Source organism: Meleagris gallopavo, chromosome 1 (genome assembly GCF_000146605.3).
Source record: "Meleagris gallopavo isolate NT-WF06-2002-E0010 breed Aviagen turkey brand Nicholas breeding stock chromosome 1, Turkey_5.1, whole genome shotgun sequence".
Taxonomy (NCBI): Eukaryota; Metazoa; Chordata; class Aves; order Galliformes; family Phasianidae; genus Meleagris; species Meleagris gallopavo.
The window spans coordinates 140,633,948-140,646,349 of NC_015011.2; the positions used below are offsets into that span (position 1 = coordinate 140,633,948).

Genomic DNA, 12,402 nt, shown 5'->3' on the forward strand with positions numbered 1-12,402 from the left:
TTATCTTCTCACATTTTTTTCTGATGGTTTGTGGTACCGTGATGCTGGAAGTATGGGTAACAAGTTAGGGATCACAGCCCCTTCCAAACACAGCCCATGGAAGCTCACTTGTCCATCTCTGATGGCATAAGCTCATAACATAACAACATAAGATGTTTTTAATGTTTTCTGAACTGTACAAAATCATTTCTGTTGCGCACTCATTTACTTGTAGGCCAGAAGATTCTGTAAAGTTTTCACCTTTACACTTCCTAGTTTAAAGTGCCAAAGGCTTAGTATAGTGTTAGTTTTTGAAGCAGACATTCATAGTCATAGTGATATTTCTTGTTCTCTGTCAGCTGTTCTCTGAACTCTGGCATAGACTGGGAGTAAGTTCTGGGTTTGGTAAGCATGCTTTGGTTGACAGAAGGGCATAACAGGGGTCAAGGCTTTCTTTGTCACCTTCAGTGTAGTAGCATAAGTCTCTCTCTTTTTTTCTTTTTTTTTTTCTTTTTTTTTTGCCAGCTGAGATCTGCAACTGAACTATCCTTATTTTGGCATGAAGTTGCTATTTTCTTAAGCAATAGTTTTTATATGTAGCAATAACACTACCCTAATGTCTGTGTTCAAAGTATTGAAGTTACATTGTCAAGGTGGAATTATTTTAACCAGTATTTTCTTGTCATTGTTGTCATAGTAGAGGAAAACACTTCTTTATGGCATCTAATTCTTCCTGATTCCAATCTTGTCACCTTGTTCTTGCTGTGAGGGAAGGAACAAGTAGCTAATGCTTGAATGGAACTAAATTCTTGTTAAGTGGCTGCTCTCCTTTCCTGTATTCACAGGATGTTTACTGCTCAGCTTCTCTACTGTCTATAGCAGTATAACTTGAGTGTTGTCACACTGTATTGTCTTCCTTTACTTGCAAGTGTCATTGATTTTGTTGTTGTTATTTATCAGACAGCGTTATTGAAACGACAGAGTCGATACATTCACTCAACAGTTCCTGAAAATGCAGAGAAGGAAGCTCAGAGCTTATTTGTTACTGAGGTAAAATCGGAACCTTAATGTGTTTGTGTCTAATAGCAATATTATACCTGACCTGTGTTTCTTCTGCTTGATTTATTGTTTCTAAAAAAATTAAGAAAAAATAACCTGAAAAAAATGTTGCCATTCAGCTCTCAATATTTTGTTTTGAAAACTAGTTCTCTAGTTTTGTCAAGGAAAAATTTCCAGGAAAAAAACAAGTATTTTCTCCTTCAGTGGCTAGAAAAGGATTACAGGATAGCTGTGAGTACTGTTGCTTGTATCACTGACTTTTGTGGATGGTTCTCCTCCCACCTTCTCTTACTTTCATGATTTTGACTTTGCCAGTTGAATATGGGTGATGTACATGCACAATATTGATGGCATTATTGAACCCAAATGAATCAATGTGACTTACTTTTTTATGTTAAACTGTTTAATTCCAGACATTCTCAATTTATTCACAGTAATCCCATTGTTTGTTGGAACAGAGGTATTCATAGTATTAATGCTTGTAGAGGCCAAAATTAATCCTTCATCCTCAGTTTCTATGCGACATGTAAAAAAAGCACGGTCTCAAACGTAGTTTCTCTTAACCATTTTTTTGTGTTGGCTTTCCCTTGGTTCTGACTGTTACACAAGACACTTTGTGTCTTGTTGAGATCTCTTGGGAACAAAAGGCTTAAAATTTTTGTCTTTTTTATATTATCTACTGTTTTTTTAATGCTTCAAGCTTGTGTTTTAACACCTGAAACAACAAGTGTGTTTCTGTTGTAATTTTAACAAAGCTGACAGTTTCAAATAGCTTAATCTATTTTAAACCTTAAAATGATTTCTCCTCAGTGATAGCTACCATTAATACTTAATCCAAATAATTCTAAGATAAATCTGAAAGTGATACACAAGGAGAGAGGAGTGCTGTAGGGAATTCAAGAATTTCAATGATTTTCTGCGGAACAAACTGCTTTACAAATATTTAATGTTTGAAATAGAAAGACAATGTTTTTGAACTGTTAGATGCAGTATTTGTGTGCATGTAAATCTGTTAATGGAGCACAAAATTCTGTACTGCATGACTTCTGTTGTTAGTCAGTTTTATGTTACTTCATTCAAAGCCAAGATAAATCAGTACTTTTATGTTTTAGTAATATGGGTGGAGTGAGACGGTATTTCCTGTGTCCTAGTCCAGGGCGACTACTTTTCAACAGCTGAAAGCATGTTAAGCATAAATCTAAGAGAAAGGAGTTTTTAGTTTCTCCATCAAAATGCATGCAAAATTCAGTATTCTATTTTAGTAATCCATCTGTCTTGTAATGCTGAGCTTTCTGAAGTGTCAGTCGTGTTTTAAGCTGCAGTCAAATACTGCTTTAACTTTTCAGACAACTGAAGGTGGTTAATTCAGATGCTGAATGTATCTGCCATTTTCTGGTTTTATGTGATACATGTCTACATAATAATGTCCTATTGAAACAGCACTTGTTACAAAAAGCAGCATCGCAAAAGAAAGGAAGCGCACACAATTTTCAGAGATCACTGCATTATCATAATAGTTCATAAACAGCCATATCTGAGAAGGTTTTTTTGGTGTGTGTGTCTAGGGAATGCTGGTATAGAGTTGATTGTTTTCCAATTAATATTTATATTTGGTTTCCATTAACATAGTGCATCAGAACCTACAATTCAGACTGGCACGTTGTTAACTATAAATATGAAGATTACTCAGCAGAGTTTCGACAGCTTCCAAAGTAAGTATGTTAGCCACTGATATAATACAGACTTAAATTTGGCGTGTGTAACCAGTTATATGCTATACCAATGTTTAGTAAAGACAATAAAGATTTCTAGGATGGAATTAATATGGAACATGAAGTTTTAAGATCTTGTTATACCATTTTCTGGGAAGATACCGTAGTAACATTGCCTTATTCATAGGGAGAACATTACAAGAATTTCTGTCATTGACAGCTTATAAGTAACTATGAGAATAAAAACAAACTCATGTAATAGATGAAACTCAATGGTTTCTATAGTTTCAGAGGTCATTTTAGAGTTCTCCTTAGGATCTTAAGGAATAGAATCTAGACTAGACAAATAATTATAGGCTATTAACCAAGAGAGATGGACCCATGTATTTTCAAATGTTGTGTTAATACCCTGTATATATACCCTTATATATATATATATATATATACCTTAACAGGCGGACAGTGTTTTAAAGGTTGTCTAGAAATCCAAGAAGAAATGTGAGCATTGCTTTTCTGAAATCATGTCATTTTTTCCATACTTAAACCTGTATTCAATGAAAAATGGACTAGCTTTTTTTTGTGTGTGTATGCTCATCCTTGATACAGGCATGCAATAAATATCACATCAACTCACAGATGCTTAGATGCAACTGACTGTGATGTTATGTGCCTCTTTCAGAGAAGTTCTTAGATAAAATTTGAATTGCAGATTTAAATATGCTTTCAGCGCAAAGGAAAAATTACTGATATAGTTCTCTTTTTTTAGTTCTACATATTTGATCAAATTCAGTTTTGCTTTTAATGATTGGTATTTGTTTTTATGTTTGCATTAATCGTTAATAAAAGCTGTAGAAATTGTTGGAACAAAGGTTTTATTTAAAGTTTATGCGAAGATGATTTGATTTCATGGGAGATACTATTCCCATTAGTGAAAAGCTTTTGCTATATTTATGGCATGTAGATGGGCCTTCTGATGACTTCCTTCACACTCCAGAAAGGATTTTGACAAACGGAATAGTTTTTTGACAGAGAGATGGGGAAGGAGGAGCTTCCACCGTTTTTTTAAATTTATTTATAAAATGTCCCTTTTAAATTGACAGACAAACACAGCAACAGCATTGCTTTTGCTCTCATTTGATTTTTCCTTCCTATGTCCAGATGACCCTTTGCATTACAGATTGTTACAGATGACAGTTATTGCACCTAAGATATTAGGATTGCAGCAAACATGAAGGCATTTGTTTCTCCTCAGTTATACAAAGGGGCAGTGGCTAGCAGAACAATAGAAAGAGTGTGACCAGATGTGCAAGTTAGGAAAATTGCAGGACAAGAGAGAGATTTAGCCAGATATTCTTGTACTTCTTCCTCTTCAGCTAGGGAAATAACATCTTTATTTTTTGCCGTATGGAATATATAACCAGTGACCAAATTTCTAGAATCTTAGAAACGTTTTCTTTCCTAGTAAAGTGACAAAACCGGAGAAGCTTCCAGTGCATTTATATGAAGTGGATGAAGAAGCAGATAAAGATGAGGTGAGATAATAATAATTCCTTTATTCTGCTTTCACTAAAGAATGTTGAGATAGGGTAGGCAGAGGTTATAAGTTAAGTGTTGATGTCAGTAAGTAAAACCAGCCAGTGCATTGAACAGCCTGATTTAGGGGGGAGGAAGTAGTTACTGTACCTCCTTTCAAATAGCCCTTTATTCCTGAGATCTTTGTATGAGTAAAACAAGTTTTGACAGATGTTGAAAATGTAGAAGCTTTTCAACAGTGGTGAAGAATCATCTTGGAGCTTTCATAAAGTCTATTTATATTGTTTCTGTGCAGGGTTGAGTAAAATCATAGATGAACCTGTTCCAACCTGGAAGTACATGCTGATGAATGCCTATCAATATAGAATACGTGACAATATAGTCTGAGTTAAAATTAGATTGATAGAAATTTGGATGCAGGATAAGTTCTGAAAATATGTGGTGAAAATGGAAGCTAATGAAGTTTTATTAGTCTTTATTAAAGTCCTATGCGTTTTCATTTTTTGTCGTTGGCGTAGGGAAGCCAGAGGTACCTATACTTTCAAGTAGTTTTCCACTGTGTTTTGAATGTGGAAGACTTTATTCAATAATTGTTTCTGTTATTTGTATGATTTGTTTAGTTTTTCCACACCCTGTTTCAGAACACGAACTGGTTAGAAGCCAGTTCTCCCTTTTCTTAAGAGTACTTGAACTCTTGTATCACTGAAAAAAAAAAAGTATCAAAATCAAAATAATATGATTTTTGCAGCTTGATAATTACTTTGTTTATAAATTCCTTGTGTTCAGAACTGCTGCTTGTGAAATAAAGATAGCTCCTTACAAGTTTTCCTGGATTAAATATGAAAATGTAGTTGAGGGACTGTGTCTGAACAAGCGGATTTCCAAAGAGTCTCAGGATGCCATTTCTCTATTGTTACTGGTAATGTGCACTGTGATATTTGGACGGACAGATAATTTCATGTATCTGTATCCCAAGTTTTCCAGTTTGTAAGATGAGAATAGTAATGCTCTCTGTTGGGAAGGTTGGTGGCCCAGCGTGTGGCAGGGGGGTTGGAGATTTATGATCCTTGAGGTCCCTTCCAACCCAGGCTATTCTGTGATTCTGTGATACTGAATTTAAGAAGACTTGTCAGAAATATTATCACATTCATGCTAACAGAAGTGTATTATAAAACAGTGAGTTAAACATGGGGAAAAAAAAAACAACATAGATGGAGGTAGGATTTACTGCGATTGCTAGTAGCCAAATATGGTTATGGATGGAATTTGTTAAATACTGAAAAAATGGATAGCGTGAGTATTGCCAGGTAGTACGTTTCTTTCATGTAATGCAGATGTAAGCAGGGGGACTTCCTGTTTCATTCTGCCCAATTTCCTGTTAGAGCAGGCAGTAACATCATGGCTCTTCCAGAGTTAATAGTTGCTAGAGAAGAGATCAGTTGCTTTTTGTAGTGTAAAGTGTAATCAGAAGAAAAGAGAGATTAATGGGAATAGGATGAGGGAAACAGATTGTTTCCTCCAGGGAAGAATATCTTGTTGATTAAAGTGATGCATTTTTTAAAGTATTCTAATAATTTCAAAAACTGAGCAGTTCCTTTCTTTCAAATACTTGCATATTTGTTTGCCAAAAAGCAGATATGCGAATCTTAAATTGGAAGGTGTTCTGTATTTTTTTTCCTCTGTAGGTTTTTTGAAAGGTGATTTATAAAGGGAATGATAGAGAAAGACAAAGCTGTAGGGGATTAAAATTGAAGGAAAAACAGATAAAGGTTTAGTTTACCCTTTTAAAAAAGGGTAGAATTACCTTTGCAAATGTAATTCATACTATAGAGCCATCAAGTTAATGTTTATAAATGGAATTTTTTAAATCAGCCAGGGTCATGGGGGTCCAGATAAGGAGTTGTTTTTTATTGAAACAGTTGCTGTTGGAATAAATTTTGGAGCAGTGTTAGTGGGAAAGATCATTAAAAAAGTGAAGCATAATGTCCAGCAGTAATAATAAAAATAAGGAAATTAACTTATCAGCTGGGAACAGGAAGTATGTTTTCACTGTGAAAGTAATGTGTTAATGACCATGAGCTTTATGTTATTTTGTATTAACAGATGGTAGCCTGGAAAAATTAGGTTGCTTTTTGGCTTTGTAGGCAAGCATTCTACTTTATAGTAATGGTGTAACTAGGGAGGCCCAAGTGATGCTCAGTTTTGCTGTTAGGAAGTATTGTGCAGTTCAGCAGAGCTGGTCGACAGTTCTCTTCAGAGACTTTGAACTGGAAAAGTCTTAACAGAGACAAATCTGAATTTTTATTAGCACAGGTAATGAAGGAATTCTTGTCATGTCAGGTGGTCCTTTTGTGGCTTATGAAACTACAGAAAAGATCTAATTTCATAATTAAATGACATGCTGTACAGAACCAAGTTCTATTCAATCGCTTCATCTTCTTGAACTTGTGGTTTTAAACCATCCTTTCTGAGGGGATAACTCCCACCAGTGTAGCAGGAGAAGCATAGTTGTAAACCCAGTGTCTTTAGTTGTCTTCTTTGTGTCTGGATTGTGGTTCAAGAAGAATTAGGTAATGAAGAACAGAGTGAAGAAGGACTAATGAACTGAAGATGTGAAACAAGTAGGCTGCACTGCTTAGAGAGTGAGATTCATGGAGGCATGCGAAAATTTAGCATTTTTAGTTCTTGCTTCTGGGGCACCTGTCAGGTGTTATGAAAGCTGGCAACTATGTCATGCTTGCTGGACCTGATTTCCTTTCAGGCAGACTATAATTTTTGCAGGAACAGATTGGCACAACTTTTGCCTTCAGTTAGCAGTTTTTTGAAATTCACTTGTGCATATGCCTATAAATATGCAACCTAGACAGAATAAATAAGCTGTAAATAAATTAACTAGGGACGTCTTATGGAATGCTTCTTGTTTTAGTTCTAGAAACTAATGAATATTATTCAAAATTTGGTTCAGCTGTTGAACTAATGACTGTGTCACTCATGTTACTACTTTCTGTGCTACTTTCTCTTCATAACTGAGGAAAGGACTTAGAAGAAGTAGATGATGCAGTTGAGGAATTTATTGTGGTTTTGTTTTCAATTGGACACTCAGTTAATTTTAAATGATTGGTTGTGATGAGAGTTTTTTCTGTAGATGAAACTTTATAAGTCTAATTAATTAATGCTTTTGTTGTGTCAGAACGGATTACCTCAACTACAAACAATGGTAAAGTGTCTGTGTAGTACTGCTTTTAACGATTGCTTGAATTAATGATTTAATATTTATTATGTGGAAGTTGTAAATCTGTCATTTTGATCAGTTTCAATAGGAGAGTACTGCTTTTCAGTAGTTAGTAACGTCCTGTGGGTCTGGATGTAGTTCCAAATTCCATGAACTGGCAGATGTAAGTGGTATACAGCCAGTGCATGTGCCGACTGATACATGCACAGGATCTGCTGTTCTTGTACTTGCCATTACTGATAAATTTGGTCTTATTTGTCTTAGAAAGCTTCCAAAATGCAAATGACCAGAATGAATTAAAAAATACAAGAACTTAGATCTCTGTAAATTATTAAAAAAGAAATGTCTTTGAAGTAATGTGTATTAAAGCAAATGGTTTGAGAAATCTTTTTGAAGTTTTGGGTAAGCATGATCTTATATTGTTCTTTCTGATAATAGAAATTGCTAATATTTCCTGCAACATGAGATTAGAATACACAAAGAAAGCTTACTGAGTAAATTCTATTAAGCTTTTCATCTTTAGCCTTTCTCTAGGGAATTTATCTTGTCTAATATTTGGCTATCTAAAGCTCTAATCATCTGTCTATTTGGATCATCCTGCTGGCCATAGAGAAAACCTATGTATATAAGTGGCCATGTTGCATATCAAAAGTTAGATGAGGTCAGTCTCATCCCTCTTTAATTAAAATAGTTAGAATTAGAAGGATACATAATTTTATAGAGCATTTTTATCATTACATTTTGAACATATCTATTCCATCTTTAAGAAATAACTTCTGAAATTTGCTGATGTATGTCACAGTTTCAGTCTGGGATGCCAAACTTTTTTTCCTTCCTTCCTTCATCTTCAGGATGCAGCATCTCTTGGGTCTCAGAAAGGTGGAATAACAAACAAGGATGGCTGTACAAAGGCAACATGAATAGTGCAATCAGTGTGACAATGAGAGTAAGTTAATGAATGTCCTACACATGATGAATAATGAACACCCTTATTAAAATACCACTGTGCCTTTGTGAAGTCCATTTTCATGTGCTTTACTTGTAACAAAAATAGCATAGGATGAATGAGAGATGCCTCTCATTTTTAATATACCTAAATAAAAAAATGCATTAAAAATTAAGTAGGTGAGAGAAATGTAGTGTTTTAAAAACCCTTCTCACCTATGCCCTCGAATGTTAATAGTAGAAAAGGGGCAACATAGTACAAATTCTTGTTTGTATTGCCTTTTTATTTAGAAACCAATGGTTATCACAGTAAATACCTATTTCACATATAATAACTGTAGAGTAAGTTATAAATACCAAGAAGTAGAAAAAATTTTCAGATAATGCAGTAAAATCTTACTGCAGACTTTTCATTTAAAAATTCTTTCTCATGCATTACTGATTTCGGCATTGTTTTCTAATGATACTGATTAGGTTACATGCAAGTAAAAGCTTTTCTCCTGTAATTGTGTAAATAGCACTTCTATGTTTTAGTACATAAAACTGATTAATACCAATCTTATAATTCTTTTTCTTTACACTTTTTTTTTTTTCACTAGTCATTTAAAAGAAGATTTTTCCACTTAATCCAACTTGGTGATGGATCCTATAACCTCAATTTCTATAAGGATGAAAAAATATCAAAAGAACCTAAGGGATCGATATTTCTAGATTCATGCATGGGAGTGGTTCAGGTAACTATAAATATTCTGTTTGTTCTTAAATTAATTCAGCATGTTATGTGAAATTAATTTAGAAAATAAAAAATACAGATAGCTTTGATCAGAGATAAGCATCTGCTATGCAGACGAACAACTGCATATGCTGCAAAAACTGAACAAGATTTTAAATTGGAAGAGGCTGAATTTGAAAAATGTTTCTGAAAGCAGCAGAAGTTATTGGTTGATGTCAAATATTTCTCAAAAATAACAAACAGAATTTTAAGGTGAAGGCATAAAATAACATCCTGAAATTATGGTAAAGTAATGACTGCAAAAAAATTTAGTGTTCAGTTACATTTTGTTCTTACATGGGCTGTAGAATGTTTTACATAGCTTCTTGTGTGGGATTTGTGTTGTGGGAATTGTATTAAATTCAGTCATCCTTCCAGATGCTTTCATTTGACCTTTATAACATTACTTGTATGTGCTTCTCTTTATTAAAAAAAAGTTATGGGCTTTGGTAAAAAATGTTTGTCTGTATCAAATGCCAAAGAAAAGAGGTGGGTTTTTTTTTGTGATTCTGTTATGTATTTACAGTAAATTATGTAACTGTTTTGTTGGGCACAGCATACCTGGAAAAAAGTGTTGGGTTTTAGAGTTCTGTTAACTTTAATAGAAATCTATTTTAAAAATATTTTTTTTTTTAGCATAAAGTTGTTTGAAGATTTATGCAAAGAGATACAACAACTCTACAGAGGATTTTCTTTTGCAAATATTGTAGTAGTGTTGTTGGATACATATTTAATAGGCGCTTCACATAAAAAGTCCTGTAACTATAGCAAATGTTTTCATATTGCAAGTTGTATGTATAGGTTTACATAAGTTATTTTACTTCACAGTTTTGGCCAGTTCTACTACACCCACTTTCATTCATGTTTTTGAAACAATCAAACAAACAAACAAACAAAACAGTTCCTAAACACATTTGTAGTCTTTGTTTTCTAGTTCTTGTAGTGCATTTTTCCTTTTGCTTTTCTGTTAAACTTCTTTTGCTTTGTTGCATTATAGTAATGCACTTGTTCAAAATGCAGACTGTTTTTGTTAAAAAATCTGAAATGCAGAATTGTTGGATAAAATAGCTTACTTTGATTTGTGAGTAGGTAGAATATAGAGATGTCATCGTTTGATCTTCTATTTTATTGTAGAACAATAAAGTCAGACGTTTTGCATTTGAACTCAAGATGCAAGACAAGAGTAGTTACCTTTTAGCTGCAGACAGTGAACTTGAAATGGAAGAATGGATAAACACTCTGAACAAAATCCTTCAACTTAACTTTGAGGCTGCAATGCAAGAAAAGAGAAATGGAGAATCTCATGAAGGTAAGCAGGGTTTCTTGCAACACTGGCAACAGTGACTGCCCACGTGCATTCAGAAATAAAGGCTGCTAAAACTTATTTCGTTTTGGTCATAAGAAATTGTACATCTTTTCATTGTTTGTCATAATGATAAGAATTTTGGCTGTTAGAAATCAGTATGGCACGGTTCTTTATTGATTTGGCCTGTGTAAAGTCTAGAAGAGAATACTGAGACTGACAGAAGTCTAGATGACAGAACCCATAGTGAAGAATCATCACCAAAGTAGTTTGAGGAAGAGAGAAAACTGAGAAGGGACTTGTTTGAAAAAGCATAAAATACTGGTCAAAATGGAATAATCTATTCTGTGTCCACTCTAGACAGAACAAGGCATTGTGGTAACATAAGGTACTTAAATGTAACTTTCATTACCACATTACACAACCCATACAGATTGCTTGGGTGTAGCTTGTTTTCTATTGGAACTCTTTAAGTATGAATAAACCAGACATCTGTAAGGACTGTGGTGGTGTTATAGTTAATAGTTGGGTGACCAAAGGATAGTCCATATGTCCTCCTGTGCGTTTCTTGTGCTGAGAGTTGATGGGGAAGGAAAACTGGTACTGAGCTAAGGGCATGCCTGTCCATAAGAATCCTGAAGAGGTAATAGAAAGTTGATCTACTTATAGATATCACTATACGCCAAAGGAAAATTTAGAATTTAAAATTAGTTATCATGTATTTTGGTGAAGATCATCAGAACTTAACACAATAGATTTGCAACAAAAGCCTACAGCTTTGTGAGGGACATTTTGGTCATGACCACTGACTAACCTTAGAACCAGAAGATGCTTATAGCTAATAGAATGATTGCTTTGTAACTCCAGTAACCACTGAAAAGTAGACTTGGAAATCTGTACAGAGGGAACTTGTTTTGAGACCGAGTTACAGTTAATGATGGAAAGAGTGACATAAACATGTTCATGGAGCATCTTCTTTCATCACGCAAATATCAAAATTAGTATTAAAACTAATGTTTATTTTCTAGGTAAGATTAGGAATAACTGCTAGTTTACCAGTTTACATAAGTGATTACATCTTTTAAGAAGTCATTGCATCAAAGTGAAATGATGGAGTCAACTACAACCTCTTTATGTTGTTATTTTGAGAGGATATGAGTTACAAACAAACTACTCAGAAATAGCTTTGCTTCAGAATTTTGGAAGTCTTTTTTTAATGTGTGTTTTAATTGCAGATGATGAACAAAGCAAAATGGAAAGCTCATCAAGTAGTTTTGACAGTTATTATCCTGAAATTACAAAGGTAATTTATATAGTAAATGATTACCCAGGGTATGAAGTACTAAGCATAGTAATAATTAGTCATGTGAACTTCCAGTAAAGGTGAGTTGTTTCCTTCTGGTTTCTTTGTGGTAGTTTAAAAGCTCTTGTCAATTGGAGTAGTTATTGAGCTTCTCCATTTTTTTTTTTTTCCCTGTTGGAAGCAACCTGGCTGGTATCTTCAAAATTTATTTAAAGCAGCTCTATATGCTTTCTATAAGCAGCATTTTGTTATTATTTTGTAGTTTATTATATTTTGCATAATTTCTATTGTTTTATTATGTACAGGTAAGTGCTAGAGCACTGATCTAGTTATGCTAAAGTAAAGTTTTGTTTTTAGTTAAAACTATAGAGAAGCTTAATAACGGTAATGATATGAATGTGTTCTTAAGTACTTGTGCTTGTAATGAGGTTGCAAAATCATGGATACTTCCTGTATTGGCATAGTTCTTGTATTTTAATTTTGTTTTTATAGAAATGTTGTAGACTCCTGAATTGCCTTTGAGATGAAACTCTACAAACCTTTCCATTATTACATACCCATTAA

General features: G+C 34.0%; 1 protein-coding gene across 1 annotated transcript in view; it reads left to right on the plus strand.

Moving 5' to 3' along the window:
- Positions 1-12,402, plus strand: part of DOCK9 (dedicator of cytokinesis 9) — a 115,785-nt gene that overhangs the window by 40,438 nt on the left and 62,945 nt on the right. The window contains 8 exon segments of the mRNA XM_010728651.3: positions 940-1,029; positions 2,668-2,750; positions 4,213-4,282; positions 8,367-8,400; positions 8,403-8,461; positions 9,060-9,194; positions 10,367-10,541; positions 11,771-11,838. Of these exon segments, the coding sequence (XP_010726953.1) occupies positions 940-1,029; positions 2,668-2,750; positions 4,213-4,282; positions 8,367-8,400; positions 8,403-8,461; positions 9,060-9,194; positions 10,367-10,541; positions 11,771-11,838 (714 nt within the window).